Here is a 21,514-nt window from a genome sequence, read left to right as displayed (position 1 = left end):
ACAGGCCCACGGCTCCTCCCAGGCAGCCAGGACCGTCCCCCTCGGGCCGCCTCTTCGGAGTGCGCGCCAGCGCCGCGGTGCTGCCCACCGCCTCCGGGGAGCTCATCGCACACACACCCCATCGGTAAACACCGGTGAGGCCGTCACTGTCACACATGACCACCGCCAGGCCCGCGCTGGGTACGGAGCAGTTGGCAGAAGCTACGTCACGGAGGGAGTGGCAACCCGCACCAGCGGAGGAGGGACCCGCCAGCCCAGCGCAGAGGCCAAAAGCCGGGCGCGGGCGACGTGCCTTAGTCCCCAGGGATGGCGCTGGGCGGGGTGGGGGTGGGGGCACCGGAAGCTCCTAGGAGGCTGCCGGAAGTACGGCCAGTACGAGGCCCGGCGCGGGGTGGCCTCTCTAGGCAGCGCAGAGACCTCCAATCTAGTTGGCTCCGGAGCGCGCGCCTCGCTGTCACTTAGGAGAAAGGCGCAGCGAGGGGGAGGCGGGGCCGACGTCTGGCTGGAAGATGTCGCGCTCTAGGATTGGTGGTCCAGACGAGTGGGCGGGGACTAAGGAGGCGGGGCCCCAGGGATTGGTGGGTGCACAGGCGAGGAGGGGCGGCCCCTTTGTCCCAGAGCGCTGCGGACGGCCGCCCCTCGGGGTGTGAGACTGCGGTGTGGACGGTGAGTGGGGGCCGATTGGCGCGGGCGAGCCGGGACCTCTCCCCTCACCGATGCGGGAGCCGGCGCGTCCCCGCACGGATCCGGTGCTTCCCCACGAACACGCACTGCCCCCTCCCTTCGCGCCAGTTCCCTCCCTTCCCCGGACCCCAGCGAGCCCCACCCCCACCTTGGCCCCGCCCCGGCCCCCACTCCCCTCCACTGCGCGCTGAGGCCCTTCCCCGGGCCCTGCCCCGCGGGCGGCGGGCCTTGCCGGGGTCCGGCGGGGAGGTTGGTAGGCCTCGGGGGCGCCGGGCTCCACGGAAACCGCCTGAGGGGCCCGTGGACGAAGGTGCTTCTCGCCGCATCGCACACCCTCCCTGCGTTTTGCTACGGACGCCGTCTTTTTCCTGTTACTTTGTAAGAGCCTGTTTTCAATCAATGAGACCAGCGTTTTCTAACATAGTTTGCAGATACTCCCCTTTTTCATCACTTGCTTAATATTGTAGTAGACAACAATAGGCAATAATTTTCGAAAAATAAAAACGTCGTAAATATAAAAAGTGGGAGTCCTTCCGCGAGTAGCTGCCATGCGCGCGGAGGAGGCCCCGGCTGATTTGCTTTGTGTCCTTTCGGGATCGACCTGCGCTTTTTTGTTTTTCATCTAAAAGGAGGCTCCGACGCGCGGCGCTTGGGTTTTCTCTGCTGCCGGCCGCCCTCTCGGCCCGATCGGCTGTGAGCCCCGGGCCCCGGCGGGGCGACGGGGAGGGGACGAGATCGAGGCCCGGGCCTCCTCCCCGACGTGCGCCTTCTCGCCAGGTCAGTGTCTTCATTTCCGTTCCGGAGACAGAGGAGGTGGTCACTGCCCTGTGTTCTGGCCTCTGTGTTTCCTTTGGGACACGCCAGCTCGTATTTTCCATTTACGCTGAAAACGTTCTTCTCAAATGGTCGTTCTGTTTGGTTTGGGGTTCTTTGAGATGGAAAACAAGTTTTTAATGGTCAAATATTTACCTTTAAGGCTTTGTGTTGTTTTAAGGGCTCTCCCCACTCCAAAATTACTTTTACAATACATCCTTGTGTTTCTCTGATCCTTGTAAAATGTTGGATCCATCTGGAATTTGTTTTGGTGGGGTGACCTGGGAACCCAGCTTCATTCTCCACCCCACCCCCACCCCTCTAAATCATGCTATTTCTAAGTCTACTTAATGAATAAAATATATTTTCATTGAATTGGAAAACCACTGCTATTGTGTATTAAATTCTTACATGTCTTTGGGCCCATTTATGGATTTTGCGGCCCGTTTGATGTACATAAAATTTTTATTTTGTGAGCAGATCTGCCCCCCAGGCATTCTGTTTCGGGTATTTAGAAAGGCCCTTCCTACTGAAATGAATGAAAACTTACCTGCGTTTTTATTCAAGTTACTTTATGATGTAATTTAAAATTTTAACTCCTATTCATTAATTAGCCTAGTGGATTAATTAGACTATAAAGTAGGAGATGATCTGACTTTTTTGTCCTATTTTTTTTATTCTTTGCCTTGGCTCTACTTTCTGAGAGATTTGTTGCGCTTTGTGTAAAGGTGGTTTCATTTTTCTCAGAGCACTGAGCCCTTTGTCCTGGCACCATGTACTGAATCGTCTTCCCCACAGTGACTTGAGTCCTAGATGGGGCCCTGCACTGCGGTTCTGAGCCTCCTTCTCCTCCAGGCCCATCTGGCTCTCGCCCAGGCTTTGCGGGTGCAATGGCCAGGATCAGCAGCATTTCTCTAAGTTTATGCTAACCATGTTTCTTGGCCATTTGTGATTAGAATCCTTTCCCATGTTTTCTATTACAGGTTGTTAGCGTAAGGAGTCTAGCAGCTTACATGTATAGTTGTGGTCACTCGGCCGGCTCAGAGCTGCCTCTTCTGAAGGTGCTTCCACCCTGGAAGGCAGTGTCCGTGGACGTGAGGGGACAGGGCATTCCAGCATGAAAACCTGGGGGTGGGAGGAGAGGGGGAGGGAGGGAGTTCTGAGAGCCGCCCAGACCAGGGACTGGGAGGGCGTCGTCCCAGCTTGTCACCGTGAGGAGTGACTTTGGAAGAACAGGCATGCTTGCATCAAGACCATCAGAAATGGCTGCTCTGCCTGTGGAGTAGCCTGCTCTCTGTCTCCATGCTTCACTAAGAAACTCACTTTCACTTTAAACTCTTAAAAAAAAAAAAAAAGACCATCATCCATTCCAACAAGGGTGTTAAGCTCCTAAAGCTTAGCTTACAAAACAAAATAATAATAATAAAAGGTTCCAAGCTCTTTGCTTCTCTGCAGTCCCCTTTTTTAGATCTGGTCCGTGTTTTTATTCATCTTTCAAAAGACTCATTGGAATTCTATTAGCGGTGCATTGCACTTATACACACAGGTTTGGGGAAAATGGGCATTTTGGGTGAATAGAGGGGCAGCTGCAGTGAGTTCAGTGTGTATCTTCTGGAAAGGTGTCTGGATAAACAGGCACCCATATCTCGTGTTTTAAAGAGAAAGCAGGGTTATGGCACTCCCTCCAGGTGGCCTACAGTGCATTCGCCAGATGGGTGCCTCTGTTGTTCCTGGTGTAGTCTGCCTGCTGGGCTTCTGAGTCCTGTTGCAGACCCCTGTCAGCACTCCAGGAAATGGGAACCCCATTCCTGTCAGGACAGCTCCTGGCCCCCCCTTTTTTCCAGCACTTTAGTGTAACAGATATCTCAGCTTCAGTTGTCCAGGACCTGCCTAGGCCTCCCTGTCAGACGCTTAGACCAAATTCCTGAGTCACTCCAGACTCACTTTATCAGAACCCGACCTCCCACGAGGCACCAGGGCTGCCAGGCACAACCAGGCGTAGCTGAGGTGTCAGTGTAGCCACGGAGGGTCATGGTCAAGCCAAGCATGCAGGGCCTGGGGTGGGGTCCCTGCAGGAGTGTGGGCCTTGAGCAGAGCCATCCCTTCCCAGCCTCTCCTCTTTCGGGGGTTGTCTCTGGGGGCAGCCTGGCCTAGCACCCACACCAGACCAGAAGACCGCTTGGCACCTGTGCACATGCGCTTGCAGAGGCCCTTGTCCTTGTCGGCAGACTGTGGGCGGGACCTGGTGCAGGGGCAGATGGCCCAGAGTCCTCAGGTGCACAAGTGTCCCCAGCTTCCCAGGGTCTTTACCTTCCTGGGTCCCCTCCCAGGAATGGTGTGTTTCTGTGGCTCCTGAAGAGCCAGGTCAGACCTCACAGCGGGCAGGGCTCCCGGAAGTCAGGGTCTGTGGGGCAAGGCCAGGCGGCTCATGTGCTCCCTCCTCTTTCTCAGCCCCACAGGCTTCTTTGAGTTCCGTCTTCCTCAGAGACTCCAGGGGACGGGCAATGGCGGCAGCCGGTCTCCTGCCACCAGCAGCAGGACCCCAGGTGAGCTGCCCCTGAGGCCTGTGTAGCTGCATTTTCTTCCACACTCAGGGCTCCTGCTGCAGCCTCAGCATCAGCACACCCCCTGAAGTCCATGGCCCCTTCCTGTCACCCCTTTAGCTCCCAGGGCACCCCCATGTGTCATAGGGCTTTCCCCCAATTTGGGGGTATACCTCACCCCGTGTTACTTGCACCCACTCTTTCTTAGACATGGAGACTTAGCCTGACCTACAGCAGCCCCTGTCATTTCAGGTGAAGGTAACCTTTGAAGATGTGGCCGTGCTCCTCTCCCAAGAGGAGTGGGACCAGCTGGGCCCTGCTCAGAGGGGCCTTTACCGACACGTGATGATGGAGACCTATGGGAACGTGGTTTCGCTGGGTAAGGCCCTCAGCAGGCCAGTCTATGTCTGTGAGCTTCCCGGGGCTGGGCCATACCACAGGGGCCTTGGACTTCCCTCAGGGTGCTCAGCTCCACAGGGAGGCTGGTGCTGACTCCCACCTGCAGGCTGCTCAGGTGGGGTGGGGACGCTCTAGCCCAGGGGTGGGCAAACTTTTTGACTGGAGGGCCACAATGGGTTCTTAAACTGGACCAGAGGGCCGGAACAAAAGCGTGGATGAAGTGTTTGTGTGAACTAATATAAATTCAAAGTAAACATCATTACCTAAAAGGGTACGGTCTTTTTTTTCAATAGTTTTATTCATTTCAAACGGGCGGATCGGCGGGCCGTAGTTTGCCCACGGCTGCTCTAGACAAAAGACCTTCCTTCCCGTGAGCAGGACTTCCAGGAACCAAGCCCAATGTGATCTCTCAGCTGGAGCGAGGAGAGGAGCCCTGGGTCCTGGACGGGCATGGGGCCAAGGAGAGCTGGGGCCTAGGCAACGACAGTTCGGGTGAGTGAGAGGAGCTGCCGCACCTGCCCTGAGGGCTGAGCATGTCCCAGTGGCTGGGCGTAAGCAGATGGCTTCCACCTGGGGCCTCTCCCAGGAAAGGAGTCTGGGTTGGCGGGACTGAGCCAGGAGAGGCCCCTGGAGATGAGTGCACACTTGTGATTCTGCTTTCCAGCACGTACTTACGGGAGATGCAGAACATGAAGGTTACCTGGTTCATTTAGAAAAGAGCGCAGCACCCTAGTGTGGAAGGGAGGTTAACCTGACCCTGTGGTGAGGCTGAAGCACACTGAGATGATGAACAGGGAGCCCACCATCCCCATGTCTGTGTAATGTTGTGCTGGGGTCCCACACACTAAGTAAGACATGTACACACACACAAGACTGAAGCTAAAAAAAAATGGAAAGAAAAAGAAAGGTATTTATGATTGTCTACTTGGAAACAGGTTGATTAGAATTCACAATCAATTAGAGACAAACTCAGTTTTACTTTATTCATCAGCAACAAAGGTGTGATATTTTCCTCAGTTTTATTGAGATAAAACTTACCTGCTGTCCTCACGACTGCCCCAGAGGCTCCATCTCTGGCCTAGACTTGTCGGCTGTCTTGCTCCCCAGCACACTACATGAAGAGCTCACAGCCCCCCGAGCACAAGTCTGTAGTCTGGTGTCTGCAGGATTAGTCTGTGCGGTACATGTATATTGCCGTCTGTCTGGTGGGGCTCCCTGAAGTCATAGATGGTCCTGCATTTATTTCTGCTCCAAATGGCCTCTGGGAGCCCAGTGCACAGAGGACTCAGGGAGGGCAGGGCTCAGGCCGTGCTGGCCTGTCACCTGCTGCCATGGGCCACATGTGCACTTCACACAGGAGTGACCTCAGGCTAGAGGTTGCACCTTTCAGCCTGGACACCTCTCTTGTTTGACACCATTGTGCTGTTCCGTCCTCTCAGCCCACGCAGCCGAGTGTCCCACATCTCTGTGGACATCCCTCGGCAGCCACCTTCAGGGGTACACCTGAGCTGAAATTTGAGTGGGTTAACATTTGAGTTAACATTTTCCCTTTGGATGTGTGGTTTCAGAATGTGAGAACAAGGGAAGAAACCAAATTAGTCTGAAGCCATTCATTTCAGAGGAATTATCCGTGATTCTGGAGAAAACACCCCCCGGGTGGATTGATCAAGGAAGTTGCAAACCTGAACAGAGCTTCTGTCTGAGCCCAAGTCCTGTGGGCCCCCCTGAAGTTCAGGTCTCCAGCCCAAGCGAGCCACTCGATCAGCAGCCGGCCGCTTCTGGCAGGGAGAGACCTTACAAGTGCATCGAGTGTGGGAAATGCTTCGGCCGGAGCTCCCACCTCCTCCAGCATCAGAGGACCCACACCGGGGAGAAGCCCTACGTGTGTGGGGTATGTGGGAAGGCCTTCAGCCAGAGTTCGGTCCTCAGCAAACACAGGAGGATCCACACGGGCGAAAAGCCCTACGAGTGTAATGAGTGCGGAAAGGCGTTCCGGGTGAGCTCAGACCTCGCACAGCATCACAAGATCCACACAGGAGAGAAGCCCCACGAGTGTCTCGAGTGCCGCAAGGCGTTCACTCAGCTCTCACACCTCATTCAGCACCAGCGGATCCACACGGGGGAGCGGCCCTACGTGTGCCCACTGTGCGGGAAGGCCTTCAACCACAGCACTGTGCTGCGCAGCCACCAGCGGGTGCACACCGGGGAGAAGCCCCACGAGTGTGCGGAGTGCGGCCGGGCCTTCAGTGTTAAGAGGACGCTGCTGCAGCACCAGCGGGTGCACACCGGGGAGAAGCCTTACTCCTGCAGTGAGTGTGGGCGCACCTTCAGTGACCGCTCCGTCCTCATCCAGCACCACAATGTGCACACAGGCGAGAAGCCCTACGAGTGCGCGGAGTGCGGCAAGGCCTTCAGCCACCGCTCCACTCTGATGAACCACGAACGGATCCACACAGAGGAGAAGCCCTATGGCTGCTACGCCTGCGGCAAGGCCTTCGTGCAGCACTCCCACCTGATCCAGCACCAGCGGGTGCACACCGGGGAGAAGCCCTACGTTTGTAGCGAGTGCGGGCACGCCTTCAGCGCCCGGAGGTCTCTGGTCCAGCACGAGCGGATCCACACAGGTGAGCGGCCCTTCTGCTGCACACAGTGCGACAAGGCGTTCAGCCTGAAAGCCACACTGATCGTGCACCTGAGGACGCACACGGGCGAGAGGCCCTACGAGTGCAGCCGCTGTGGGAAGGCCTTCAGCCAGTACTCAGTGCTCATCCAGCACCAGAGGATCCACACGGGGGAGCGGCCCTATGAGTGCGCTGAGTGTGGTCGTGCCTTCAACCAGCACGGGCACCTGATCCAGCACCAGAAGGTGCACCAGAAGCTGTGACCTCGGCAACCACGAGTCTCTCTCACACTTGGGCACACACTCGGGAAGCCCCCAGCTTAGGAGAAGCTCTGTCAGCTGCATAGGAAGCCCTTTGGTATTGAGGGTCACAGAGTAACTCCAGGGAGAAGCACTGTGCTCATCACTCCTTGGGGATAACTTCAGAGGTGCCGATTTTATTTTTTTCAACGTCTTGAAGTCATATTGGAGAGTAATCACAGTTATAGTGGATTTCGGTAAAGACAGTCATAATTCTCTAACATCACACAGTTTGTTTAAATTGAGAAACTAAGCCCTAGCTGGTTTGGCTCAGTGGATAGAGCATCAGCCTGCGGACTGAAGGATCCCAGGTTTGATTCCGGTCAAGGGCACATGTCTGGGTTGCGGGCTTGATCCCGGGGAGCGGGGGGGAGGGGGGGCGCGAGGGGGCTTTCTGGAGGCAGCCTATCAATGATTTCTCTCATCATGACATTTCCCTCTCCCTTCCTCTCTGAAATCAATAAAAATATGTTAAAAAATAATCAAATAAATTGAGAAAGTAAAGGAAATTAAGGCATAAAGATTACTGTCACAATAAAACTAACTTACATCCCAAATAAAGGTTTCTTCTTAGAACATTTCATGCCTTTCCTAAACACAATGATTGTAATTATTGCATTTAGAATGTTGGACTATTTTCAGTACTCTGTTAAACCACTTAAGTATCTGTGGATGAAATGATATTAGAAAGTGTCACCAACTAGCATCATGTAAAAAGGCTGGAAATCCTGTGTGTGTGGAGTCTTCTGTTTTGTATAGAGAAAAAAGTAGTAAACATTAGTGAGAAATTATATAAATTTAGGAAAACCTTTACTTGGGCCTTTAAATTCATTCAAGATCAGAAGGGATATCCTAACTTTTTATTAAAAATTTCATCTCAAAAGTGGATCTTTTCCTCAAAACCCATCCTTATGACCAACAGACCCTGTGTCCCAGAAATCATGGGATGTCTTGGGTGTCTGGGCCCCATTTGGGTGGAGGTGGAAAGCTCTGCTCAGCTCTAGACATGATAATTGCTGCACCTAGTGGGTGCTGCCACACACTGCTGTTTCCAAAAGATGTGACTTAAAGACTTATTTGGTGCTTATAACAAACGTCTCAAATTCAAATAGCTCTTTTTCCTATCAAATATTTCTGTTCCTAAGTTTAAGGGATTTTGTTTTTCATTTTTTTTACTAGAGGCCAGGTGCATGAAATTCATGCATGGGAGGGGGGTGGGGGGGGCGGTGTCCCTCAGCCCGGCCTGCACCCTCTCCAATCCAGGACCCCTCAGGGGATGTCCAACTGCCTCTCGCCTAGGACTTCTGGCTCCTAACCCCTCTGCCTGCCTGCTGGATCGCCCCTAACTGCTCCCGTGCTGGCCTGATTGCCCATAACCACCTCTGCCTTGCCCCGCACCCGGGATCCAGGATTCCCTTCTCTGGCCACTTGCAGGCACCCAGGACCCAGGCTTTCCTCCCTCTGGCCAGCTGCAGGCACCCAGGACCCAGGCTGGCCGCAGCCGCAGAGGACCATGGGCAGGCCGCTTCACCTGCGCTGCAGGCGCCGGTGCCTGGGACTGCGGGGCAGGCGGATTGTCCCTCTCCCAGGCCACAGCCTGGCTGGTCCCCATTCCTCTCTCCCCAGTGTTGAGTGTCTGAGCTGTTATGGTGTGAGGGCATGATGACCATTTGCATATTAGCTCTTTATTATATAGGATTCCTAGTTCCACGAGAGTCTTATCCATTGTCAGATACAGTAATGAATCTGGTTTATTAATAATTTTTCAAAGTTTTTTCTCTAAATTTGTATCCATTTCTCAGGAGAGATGAAGCACTCTGCCGTCGGTCCTTCAGTCCATAGCAATGCCTGTTCCCCTGTGCAGACCCTCCTGAGGAGCTGATCACATGTTACCATCAACCCTTCAAAGCGCAGCTCTAGCCCCCCCTCGTGGACCCCTACGCAGACACAGTCCTAATTCTGTGGGAGAGTTAGAGTAAGAGCGAGACGTGTTGACGGCAGCATGAGAATAAGTTCAGTTGCTTGTGCTGTTCAGTGTGGAGAATACCATCAGCCTTTTCCTTTTTTTAATATATATTTAAATATATCTTACTGATTTTTTTAGAGAGGAAGGGAGAGGGAGAGAGAGTTAGAAACATCGATGAGAGAGAAACATCGCTCAGCTGCCTCCTGAAGGTACACGCCCTTGACCGGAATCGAACCCGGGACCCTTGAGTCCGCAGGCCGACGCTCTATCCACTGAGCCACACCGGTTGGCCTTTTTTTTTTTTAAATATATTTTATTGATTTTTTACAGAGAGGAAGGGAGAGGGATAGAGAGTTAGAAACATCGATGAAAGAGAAACATATATCAGCTGCCTCCTGCACATCTCCCACTGGGGATGTGCCTGCAACCCAGGTACATGCCCTTGACCGGAATCGAACCTGGGACCTTTCAGTCCGCAGGCCGACGCTCTATCCACCAAGCCAAACCGGTTTCGGCCGGTTAGCCTTTTAATCAGATGCCATGGACCTCTTGGTGAGCCTCAGGCTCCTTGTCCATGGCGCTGGGAGGTGAGCACAGCGCCCTCTCCCTAGGGAGGCTCCTGGGCTGTGCATTTCTGCCCCAGGAGTGGGAGGCAGCACACCAGCTGCTGGATCACGTAGTGGCCCTGGCATCAGAGGCCAAAATGATCTCTGGGGTTCCCCTCGCCCTGATAAATGCCTTCTCAGCCATTACTTCCCAGCTCTGACTTGTCGGCAGCATTCAAGACTTTTATTTCAAAGTCTGCACATTTTATGTATTTAAATTTGTAGTATTTCTCCCTACAGCTAGCAAGAATTTGACAGTTCTTTTCAAATTTTCTATTATTGGAGAACATTTTAGTCCACCCGAAATTTGTTTCTGTGTAACTGTATAACCTGACATACCTTCTAATAAAAAAGCAATGAGCAGAATATATTTGTGGGTGAAGGAAAAGCAGTAACTTTGGCATAAGGAGCTTCTACAAATAAGCAAAAATACTGCCAGGAAAACCTGAAAGAGGCTCATGTGCCAATTCCAAACAATTAGGTACGTATTCTGTAACACAGAGCTGTGAAGGCATAGGGATGGAGTGCTTTGGTGCTGGCTGCTACTGTTACTAATAAAATCTGACGCACCAGGTGTGGGGACACAACGCGTGATCCACCTCTGGAGCAGATGACTGCAGCCTAAGAGAGGCAGGGGCACTCCTGGAGGACAGGCTGGGGAAGCTAGGCCACTCCATGCAGAGGGCCTGATGCCAGAGGCCCAGGATGATCTTTCCCGTGTGTGGACTTGGCCAAGGGCAGAGGAAGGTCACAGGGATGGTACTGGGAGCACTGGGGTCTCTGCCATGGCCCACCTGGGTGAGTATGGGGAATGCTTGGTGTCATGCATAAACGTTTTCAACCTGAGAAATTAAGTTGACATGGTGTGGAATTCAGGGGTCCCCAAGGCTTGCCCTCACTTCTAATACCAATCACAAGTTGAGAGGTCACCAACATCACCCTCAATTTTTGCTACATTGACTCAGAACTCACCCTGAAAGCTGATTACAGTGTATTACAGGGAACAGATATTAAAATCAATTAGCCAAGGGATCGCATGAGGCAGAATCCAGGAAAAATACCAAATACAGGGATTTTGTTGTCTTCTCCCTGGGAAGTCACAGTCAGCTTTTCCTTCCAGGTACCAATATGTAACAATGTTCAAGGGGTATTGCCACCCAAGGAAGCTCACTTGATACTTGGCATCCAGTTTTTATTGGCTTGGTTACATCAATATACCTGACTGCCTGCATGACTGACCTCAGACTGCAGCCCTGCCAGTAGTCCAACCATAAATCACACTGTTAGCAAACTATCGGCCGTGGCCCTAGGGTACAAGTAAACACCACCAGGAAAAAGCCAGCCCACTCCTGGGGGTCAGGTTAGCCCTTTCTGCATGGGGGTTAACAGTGGGTGGGAGCCCAGGCCTGACTCAAACTGCTCTGACTTCAGTCACTTCCCTCTAGGTTCTCGTCCATGTCATAGGCTCATTGCATAAATGAAATGAAATCACAGCAGGAAGACCTGCCTAGGACTCAGTTTCTGTGTGACTGTGTTGTGTGCTCATAGGACTCTGCACAGGTACAGCCACTAGGAAGCCGTTCACCCCTATGAGTTGGGCATCCAAACATCCCACAACCCCAGTGGGTCTAGGAGAGGCTCAGTCCTCAGCTATAGGAAGGATACAGAAAACTGGAACAGGCTGGGGTGGGGCACAGGATACACAGCCACCTCTAAGGGGGACTCAAGGAGAGCCTAGAGCAGTGATGGCAAACCTATGACGTGTGTCAGAGGTGACACGCGAACTCATTTTTTTGGTTGATTTTTCGTTGTTGAATGGCATTTAAATATATAAAATAAATATCAAAAATATAAGTCTTTGTTTTACTATGGTTGCAAAGATAAAAAAATTTCTATATGTGACACGGCACCAGAGTTAAGTTAGGGTTTTTCAAAATGCTGGCACGCCGAGCTCAAAAGGTTCGCCATCACTGGCCTAGAGGGTACACTTGGACTGACCCAGCCCCAAGGACAGCTCCCAGCGACCCTCTGGCTCAGACCTGATGTCCTGCCTGGGTCCAGGGATGTGAACAGGGTCAGCCACAATCCTAGGTCACGGGCACCAAGCATGCACACTGAGCATGACCCCACCTGGCCTCATTGTGCCCATCAGGATGGGTGTTGTCACCTCTCACCTGGGGATGCTGACTGTAGATGGGCCAAGGCCTTCAGCTGTCTCACTGCCAGCTGCTCCACAATCACCAACCCATAGGCAGCCACTGTCAGACGCCGCTGCTCCCAAAGGCCCTCTTGTGACCTGAGAGGCAACTGCAAGGAGTCAGCCCACCAGATGCCCAGGAGTAACGGCCCGAGATGGCCCAGTGGAAACATCTGGAATCCATGGGGCCCTTCGTCCATGCTGCTACCTCCCTAGATGGGCTTGATCTTGGCCCTTGTGAAAGTGTCACCAACGCATGTTACAAGCCTTTTTGAGCCAAAATCAAGCAGACCAGAAACTTGTCAAACCATGTTCCCTAGTTTTGCACAATGAAAACAACCAATAAAAAGGAAAAAGAAAAAAAAAAAAAAAACCCCTTTGTAATACTTTAAGCAATAAAAAGGAAAAAAAAAAAAGAAAAAAAAGGAAAACAGCCAGCATTTTCTTCTTCCAGGGACACTATTATCATTAAATATGCTTCTTCAGATGGAGCTGCCTCCCCGCCTCTCCAGCCCTCCCACAGAGGGCTTTCATGCTCTCTTCAAGGAGACCACAGTCACTTGGGGTGCCACTTGCTCAGGGGACATCCAGGCTGATGGTATGAGGCCCAGAGCAGGAGTTCTTAACAAACAACCTGAAGGAAGACCATCTGGGCCAAAGCAGTGTTGGGCACTGAAACCAACATAAAGATCCCAGTCAAGGGCATGTAACTGGGTTGCAAGTTCGATCCCTAACCCCGGTGTGGAGTGCGTGCAGGAGGCAACCATTGATGTGTCTTTCTCATGTCGATGTTTCTCTCTCTCCTCTCTTTCTCTCTCTCCCTCTTTCTGAAAATCAATGGAAAAAACAATATCCTTGGGTGAGGATTAAGAAAAAAAACCAAAACTATAAAACTTAGAAGAAAACACGGGGGAAACCTTCAGAGCCTTGGATTTAGCAATGATTTCTTAGATATGATACCCAAAGCACAAGCAAAAAAAGAAAAAATAAATGGAACTTCATTAAATTAAAAACTTTTGTGCATCAAAGGACATTATCAAGAGAGTATACAGAGCCCAGCTGGTGTGGCTTAGTGTTTGAGTGTTGACCTATGAACCAAGAGGTCACTGGTTGATTCCTGGTTAGGACACATGCATGGTTGCAGGCTCCATCCCCAGTAGGGGGAGTGCAGGAGGCACCAATCGATGATTCTCATCATTGATGTTTCTGTCTCCCTCTCTCCCTAATGATCAATAAAGACATTTTTAGAAAAGAACTGAGCCCCCCCCCCCTCTCTACCCCCAGTGCACAATGGGTTCCTGACGTTCCTGTGGTGGGGAACACATCCCCTGTACCCATGTGGCTTATGGCCATGTGGGACTCTACATGTGGACCAGTAGACTTTAACACGGCAAGGAAGCTCTGGACACTGGCCTGCTCCTGGAACCCCAGCTGCACCTTTTCCTAGAGTGGCTTCTCTCAATAAACTTTGCCTCCGTTAAAAAACAACAACAACAACACAAAACTGTGCATATTATTAAAAAAAGAGAGAGTTGCCGGAACCGGTTTGGCTCAGTGGATAGAGCGTCGGCCTGCGGACTGAAAGGTCCCGGGTTCGATTCCGGTCAAGGGCATGTACCTGGGTTGCGGGCACTTCCCCAGTGGGGATGTGCAGGAGGCAGCTGATCGATGTTTCTCTCTCATCGATGTTTCTAACTTTCTATCTCTCTCCCTTCCTCTCTGTAAAAAATCAATAAAATATATTTAAAAAAAAAAAAAAAAGAGAGAGTAGACACAGGAAAAAGAGTAGACAGACAAATCACAGAATGAGTAAAAACATTTGCAAATCACATATCTGATAAGGACTTACTACGCAAAATATATGAAGAACTACACCTCAACAACAACAAAAACCAAAATAACCCAATTCAAAAATGGGCAAAGGAACTGAATAGACATATGAATGGCCAATCAGCACCTGAAAACATGCTCAACATCAGTAGTCATTACAAAAATGCAAACCAAAACCACAGTGAGGTACCAGTTCGAACCCTTTAGGACAGCTATTACCAAAAAAAAAAAAAAAAAGAAATAAAGAAAGAAAAAATATCAAGTGTTGGCAAAGATGTAGAGAAATTGGAACCTTCATTGCTTGCAGAGATGCAAAATTGGTACAGCCACTGTGGAAACAGTTTGGCTATTACTCAAAAAGTTAAACATAGAATCACCATAAATCCCATCAATTTCACTCCTTTCAATCCTAGGATTATATCCAGATGTACTGCAAGTAAGAATTCAAACACATACTTGTATACCAATGTTCACAGCATTATGCACACTAGCACAAAGGTAGAAACACACGTGTCTATCAATATAAATGTATAAACAAAATGTGGTATCTACAAAGGATGACATACTATTCAGCCATAAAAAAGAATAACTTTCCGATACAGACTACAACATGGATGAACCTTGAAGACATTTATAATGCTAAGTGAAATAAGACAGACATAAAGGGCAAATATTACATGATACCACTTACATGTGTACCTAGAATAGGTACATTCATAGAGACAGAAAACAGAATAGAGGGTTGCCAGCTGCATGGGCAAGGGGAGGATAGAGAGTTACTGTTTAATGAGTACAGAGTTTCTGTTTGGTATAATAAAATAGTTCTGTAGATAGTAGTGATGGTTACACAACATTGTGAATGTGTTTAATACCACCGAATTGTACACCTTACATGGTTACAATGGTAAATTTTGTTATATGTACTTTAGCACAATAAAAAAGCAATCATCCACTCTATTAGGTACACAAAAAAAAGTATGAATGATGTTAAATTTTTAACATTTACAATATATACATATGTAGAATTCTTTCCAGTGTGAATTTTCTGGTTTTGAGGAAACAGCAACGGTGATGGTAGCAAAGGTGTTTTGCTGCAATGACAAGCACAACAGTATTTTCTTTAAAATAATTAGACACCTCTTGCCCAGCCAGGGTTGCTCAGTGGTTGAGGGTCAACCTATGAAGCAGGAGTTCACAGTTCAATTCCAGGTCAGGGCACAGGCTCGGGTTGCAGGCTCGATCCCCAGTGTGGGCCGTGTAGGATGCAGCTGATCCATGATTCTCTCTCATCTTTAATGTTTCTGTCTCTCTCTCCCTTCCTCTCTGAAATCAATAAAAATATATTTAAAAATTAATAAAATAAAAAACTTAGACACCTCTCAGAGTGTTCTTCAGTGTGTCTGAGAGGAAACACACTAAATCCACAGTGATTCATTCTCTTTGTCTAAAAGGGAGAGTTTACAGCAGCCTCACCCTTTTGCTTGCCTTTCTTAGTTTCTCTAAAATGATTATGTACTGCTTTTGGTTTTAAGAATTTTAAAAATTAGCCCTAGCTGGTTTGGCTCAGTGGATAGAGCATGGGCCTGCGGACTGAAAGGTCCCAAGTTCGATTCCAGTCAAGGGCACTTGCCTGGGTTTCGGGCTCGATCCCCAGTGGGGGGGCATGCAGAAGGCAGCCAATCAATGATTCTCTCTCATCGATGTTTCTATCTCTCTCTCCCTCTTCCTTTCCCTGTGAAGTCAATAAAAATAGGTTAAAAAACAAAGAATTTTAAAGATTAAACAGAAGTGCCTTTCACCTGTGGCATCACTGTGTGGCCAATGAATACGAGGTGGGCAGGTGGCGGGAAGTGCACAGTATAAATCATGGGCCTCCAGCGTCACATGGAGAAGTCTTCCCGGAGGTGGGTCCTCTGATGCTGGAACACGTTGGAGCTGTGCCGGAAACCCGCCAGTGCTGGGTGAGGTAGGTGTCCTGGCTGAAAGCCTTCTTGTAGTCGCTGCACTTGTAGGGCTTCTCTCCATGGTGCAACCTCTGGTGATAGATGAGTCTGGAGGTGTTGTGGAATGCCTTCCCACACTCGCTGCACTGGTAGGGCTTCTCCCGGGTGTGGATCCTCTGATGTTGGATGAGGTATGTGCTCTGGCTGAAGACTTTGCCACACTCGTCACACTTGTAGGGCTTCTCTTCACTGTGAAGCCACTAGTCCTTGATGAAGGTAGCACTGTACCTGAAGGCTTTTTCTTTTTAAAATATATTTTGTTGATTTTTTTACAGAAAGGAAGGGAGAGAGAAACATCCATGAGGGAGAAACATCGATCAGCTGCCTCCTGCACATCTCCTACTGGGGATGTGCCCACAACCCAGGTACATGCCCTTGACCGGAATCAAACCTGGGACCTTTCAGTCCGCAGGCCGACGCTCTATCCACTGAGCCAAACCAGTTTCGGCAACCTGAAGGCTTTTTGACAGTAACCACAATAATGCATTTTTTTCCCAATAAGAATTTTCTGATCTTTTTTTTTTTTTAAATATATTTTATTGATTTTTCACAGAGAGGAAGGGAGAGAGATAGAAAGTTAGAAACATTGATGAGAGAGAAACATCGATCAGCTGCCTCCTGCACATCTCCCACTGGGGATGTGCCCGCAACCCAGGTACATGCCCTTGACCGGAATCGAACCCGGGACCCTTGAGTCCGCAGGCCGACGCTCTATCCACTGAGCCAAACCGGTTTCGGCTTTCTGATCTTCTTTAACTACTAAATTTGCACTGAAGATTTCCTCAGAATCATGAACTATGTGTGTGTTTTTTTTTACCTGTGTACATGCTTATGGTTATTGAGATATGATCTCTGTTCAAAACTTTGCTCACATATATTGCATTTGTGAGGTCTGTGATCATGGACAAGGCTTGACTCCAACCTGAGGCTTCCCCAAGACTCCTGGTTGCTCTCCCTGTTGGTTAGTTTCACTGGCCTAGGACCTCTCTGCTCCTTGGGCTTGTCATGGCTCTCTACTGGTTCCCCGACAAGATTGCAGGCTTGTCCTGGCTCAGGTCCAGTCCACTTTTGCCCCATCAAGCATCTCCCCTGAGGTCGACTCCTTGCACTCAGTCCTGGTCCCATAAGCTGAAACAACAAACAGAACACCTCAGGGTCACCTGTTCTCATTCTGAAAGGAAGGTATGAAGACACTACTGACCACCTGCGCAGTACCAATTCCATCATCTCCAAAGATACAACATCTTCTAGAGATAAGAGCCTGGAGCCTAGAGGCTTAAAAATCTCACCCAGACTGCAGTCACAGGCAGTGCAAGTATCTCACTAAGATCTAATGAGCGCCCATGCCCTTCCTCCCTGCCTTCTGCCTCTAAAACCTGCCAGAGTGGTACAGTACGGTGCCTGTCCTCATTACAGAGAAAGGAAACGGAGGCGTTATAGCAGCATGGAAAACAAGAGAAAGGAGGAGCCCAAAAGTCAGGGAGGGCATCTGAAAGAAAGAAATGAAGGCCAGGCAAGACTAAGGACACCTAAAAATACCCCAAATCCACACTAAGATAGCCAGCTGCCTGCCCTGGCCAGTGTGGGTTAATTGGTAGAGCACTGGCCCATGCACCAAAGGGTCAAAGGTTCAATTCGTAGTCAGGGCACATGCCTGGGTTGCAGGCTTGAACCCCAGGAGAGGGCGTGCAGGAGGCAGACAAGCGCTGTTTTTCTTTCTCCTGCTCTTAAAAAAAAAAAAAAAAAAAAAAAAATCAATAACAACGTATTTTAATGAAAGAAAACTAGTTGCCTCCCCAGGAGGATAGAGGGCCAAGCCCTCCTTTGCTCAGCACCTAGACCAAAGATGTCTGACAGCGTTTGCTGAGGCACAGCAGAAAGGGAAGCCCTGGGTGGACACCTCATACTTCCAAGGGAGGATGGATGCTCACCGGAGGAGCGGTAGACAGGTGCAAAGCCGCCATGATGTGGTACCCTGGTCTTCCCAGGGGTGGTAGGCAGGAGTCAGTCACTCAGGTGCTGAGGGAAGAGAGAGGAACACATGGAGGCTCAGCCTGGTCCCTCCGGTGGTGGCTTCAGTGCCCGGTTCATCCCCGTGGGGCATAGCTGGCCTCCCAGAAAACTTCCCGCCCCCCGCCCCGCCACGTAAACACCTTTACATGAAAGAATAAAGATAACACGCGAAGGGTTGAGGAGGAAAATGAAGTAAAAAACAAACAAACAATAGAAGGCACAGTGAAGACAACGTATAGAAGGTAAAAATACGAAACTAATACAAACAAGGCCCATGGATGAGTGATGGGGAGAAAGAAAAAAACTCACCTACGAGAAGCACAAGACCCTCCTATTAGACACAGGAAATGCACCTACGTAACCTGACGTGAAACAGCAGACAGGATGAATATAACACACACCAAACAAACACTAATGAAAATAAAGCAGCTCTTTTTAAAAAAATCATCACTGGAATACATGCTTTTTATTGATTTTAAAGAGGAGGAAGGGAGAGGGAGAAACACTGATTGGTTGCCTCATGCATGCAATCCAACCAGAGACTGAACCCACAACCTGGGTATGTGCCCTGATTGGGAACTGAACCTGTGACCTTTCAGTGCAATGCTCCACCCAGCTAAGCCACACCAGCCAGGGCTAAAGCAGCTCTTTCCTGGAGCGGCACCACCCTGACTTCCAGTACACATCAGCTGTGCCTCTGCTGAGCTAGCCCAGGAGCTGGGGTCTGCACTCCTCTGTGCTGGCTCCCCTCTTTGGTGTTGTGTTACTGAGTTTAATAAGCATTGCTGCATGCAATTTAGCAATAATTACATCAATCAAAATGGAACTGAAAGCAAAATTCACTAATAGGAACAAAAATGAACACTGCATATTAAAAAAAGGAAAAACCCACCAAAAACTGTCATTGTAAACATGTATCTACCAACAAACTCTCAAACTGTAAAAATCCAAAGGTAATTGAGGCAGCAAAGAGGAGCTGGTAACCCCCCTGAAAATGAGTGATTTTATCACACTTCTCTCAGAAACATGTGGATCAACAGACAATTTTACCTAAAGCACGAAGAATACACATTTTTTCAAGATGTACGTTATTATTTTAAAAAAACACACATGCCAGACAACAAAGTGTCAACAAATTCCAAAGGCTGCATCATTTGACAAAATACTCTCTGACCGCACTGTTGTTATACTAGAAATACATGATTTAAAAAGTACCCCTCCAAGAAAAACATAAAAAAAGAAAATAAGGTGGAAATGTCAATAAAGCCTCCCTAAAGAAAAATGTGCATCCTTGACACACGAAGTTGAACACAAGAAAAACTCAAATAAATGATCTAAACATTTAACAAGAAATCAGGCACAGTATAAGAAAGCAACTCAGGAAAACATGATGAAAAAAAAGAAAACAATCTCACTAAGAAAATAATCTCAGCATTGGTTCCTTGAAATTGCTAATAACACACAAACATCTGGCAAGGCCAATGTGGGGATCTGGGGGGCCACAGAGGAAGAAAAAGAAATGCTTTTAAGAACAGAAATGGGCCCTGGCCAGTTTGGCTCAGTGGATAGAGCGTCGGCCTGCGGACTCAAGGGTCCCAGGTTCGATTCCGGTCAAGGGCATGTACCTTGGTTGCGGGCACATCCCCAGCAGGGAGTGTGCAGGAGGCAGCTGATGGATGTTTCTCTCATCGATGTTTCTAACTCTCTATCCCTCTCCCCTCCTCTCTGTAGAAAGAAATCAATAAAATGTATTAAAAAAAGAACAGAAATGGGAACTAAGTACATACTACACACCCAGCAGTGGTTCCCAGTGTGGCCCAAGACCAAAAATAAATATGAGCCATAAGGACTGGAAGAGAATAGGAAAAATCCCATTATTAAGAGAATGATAAGAGCATCCATAGAGAAAATCCAAGATGATCAACCCACTGCTGGAATAATACAAATTGGACAGGACTCCACATAGGAGGTCAGTATAGAGCACGTCAGTACCGCTCTGATATACTCATAAATCAGAAACCAGAAACCTGCACTCACAACAGCTACAAACACGACTAGACGGCACATAAGAAGAAGACTAACAAAATATATGTAAGGACTTTATGGACAAAATTCTAAAACGTTATTGAAGGACATTAAAAAGACCTATGGAGAAACAGACAATGTTCATAAACAGGACTCCATACCACAAAAATGTCAACTCTCCTCCAACGAATCTATTACTTCTGTGCAATCAAAACTGCAACAGGACATCAGACAAAAAAGACCCTAAGCATCACAAGAGTAATAATCCAAGATTAACCACAGCAAAGCCAAAAAACCAGTAAGGTAATCAGAGGTGTGACGACTTACTGAGGCTGTAGGAACAGAGTGGGTGTGAGCCTGGGGGGAAGGTGACAGAACATTGCAGAGTGCACGTTAACGACACATTTGCCACATGAGCAGCCGGGTAGTATGCAACAAATGGTGCTGCCACAATCAGTTTCCACAGAAAAACCAAGTCAGCTCCCTACCTTCCATGGCACACAAAAATGTATTTCAGGCCGAAAACCTACGTATTTGCAAAAAATGCTTATAGCCATTAGAGAAATGTTCAATTTCACTCCATCAGAAAAACTTCTATACGAGATACCACAAAATTAAAAGACAAGCAGCCACTCAGTGGGTGTGGCTCAGTTGTTGGGTGTCAACCATGAAACGGGAGTCGCAGGTTTGATCCCCAGTAGGGGGCACGCAGGAGGCAGCTCACTGATGTTTCTCTCCATCCCTCTCCCTTTCTCTCTCTAAAATCACACACACACACACACATATATGCACACACATAATACACATACACACATGCACACACACACATATACACACACATATAATACACACACATATGCACACACATACATGCACACATGCACGCACACATGCACACACATAATACACATACACACATGCACACACACACACACACACACACACGCTCAAAACCATGAAGCAAACAAAGAAGAGAAACAGGACTGTGGCTGCCGGATGCAAGGCGGGCCGGGAAAGGAGGCCGTGCCCCAGTCGGGCTTGGGGCTGCCTGCGGGCGGCAGTGGGCCCATGGGGGGCAGTAGGGAGACCCGGCAATGGGAGCGCACGGGGTCGGGGGAGGTGCACGGAGGGAGTGGCCGTGGACAGGAGGTGTGCTGACATTAAATGCCCGGAGCTGGAGGCCATAAGGAAAAAGGGAAGGCGGAGACCTTGCACCTGAAGGACCCGGGCGGAGGGTGAAGCTTCGCAAGGGGAAGGCGGGCTTCGCTGGGGGCGGGTAACCGTCGGCAAGGACGACGCGGGCCCTGGACGCAGAGGGGACGCCGGGCCGGAAGAGGCTGGTCAGGGTTTGGGAGCCAAACGTGGGAGAGGCGGCCGACCCCAAGACGGTAGCGAGGGGAGGTTCGCGCCAGGGAGGCCCGCCCCCCACAGCCGAGGATCAGAGGCCTGAGAAGGCACCGCCCACCGCCCGCCCCGCCCATTGAAGCCCGCCGGAAGTGATGCAAGCCCCGCCCCC

At 49.7% G+C, this 21,514-nt stretch overlaps 1 protein-coding gene and 1 long non-coding RNA gene across 13 annotated transcripts; one reads left to right on the top strand and one right to left on the bottom strand.

Moving 5' to 3' along the window:
* The first annotated feature begins 548 nt into the window (after positions 1–548).
* Positions 549–7,714, top strand: LOC118653059 (zinc finger protein 250-like). 11 transcript variants are annotated; one of them, XM_036303567.1, is made up of 6 exons: positions 549–1,461; positions 2,481–2,558; positions 3,949–4,043; positions 4,278–4,419; positions 4,818–4,931; positions 6,008–7,714. In XM_036303567.1, exons 3-6 carry the CDS (start codon positions 4,002–4,004, stop codon positions 7,321–7,323), a joined length of 1,614 nt encoding a protein of 537 aa, XP_036159460.1. In that variant the 5' UTR covers positions 549–1,461; positions 2,481–2,558; positions 3,949–4,001; the 3' UTR covers positions 7,324–7,714. The 11 variants fall into 11 exon arrangements, with proteins under 11 accessions (XP_036159460.1, XP_036159462.1, XP_036159465.1 ...); XM_036303572.1 differs by having other exon boundaries at positions 552–1,461; positions 4,293–4,419; XM_036303568.1 differs by lacking the exon at positions 2,481–2,558 and having other exon boundaries at positions 553–666; positions 1,314–1,461.
* An 8,884-nt stretch (positions 7,715–16,598) lies between these two features.
* Positions 16,599–21,448, bottom strand: LOC118653062. 2 transcript variants are annotated; one of them, XR_004966766.1, is made up of 4 exons: positions 21,207–21,448; positions 18,283–18,335; positions 17,892–17,979; positions 16,599–17,088 (listed from the first exon to the last, which is right to left on the bottom strand). It is a non-coding gene; the product is annotated as an uncharacterized LOC118653062 (long non-coding RNA). The 2 variants fall into 2 exon arrangements; XR_004966765.1 differs by lacking the exon at positions 18,283–18,335.
* Positions 21,449–21,514: the final 66 nt, after the last annotated feature.

This window comes from Myotis myotis, unplaced genomic scaffold, assembly GCF_014108235.1.
Source record: "Myotis myotis isolate mMyoMyo1 unplaced genomic scaffold, mMyoMyo1.p scaffold_m19_p_38, whole genome shotgun sequence".
Classification (NCBI taxonomy): Eukaryota; Metazoa; Chordata; class Mammalia; order Chiroptera; family Vespertilionidae; genus Myotis; species Myotis myotis.
Note: the sequence above shows the minus strand (reverse complement) of the source record. Positions and strands in the feature narration are given on the sequence as shown.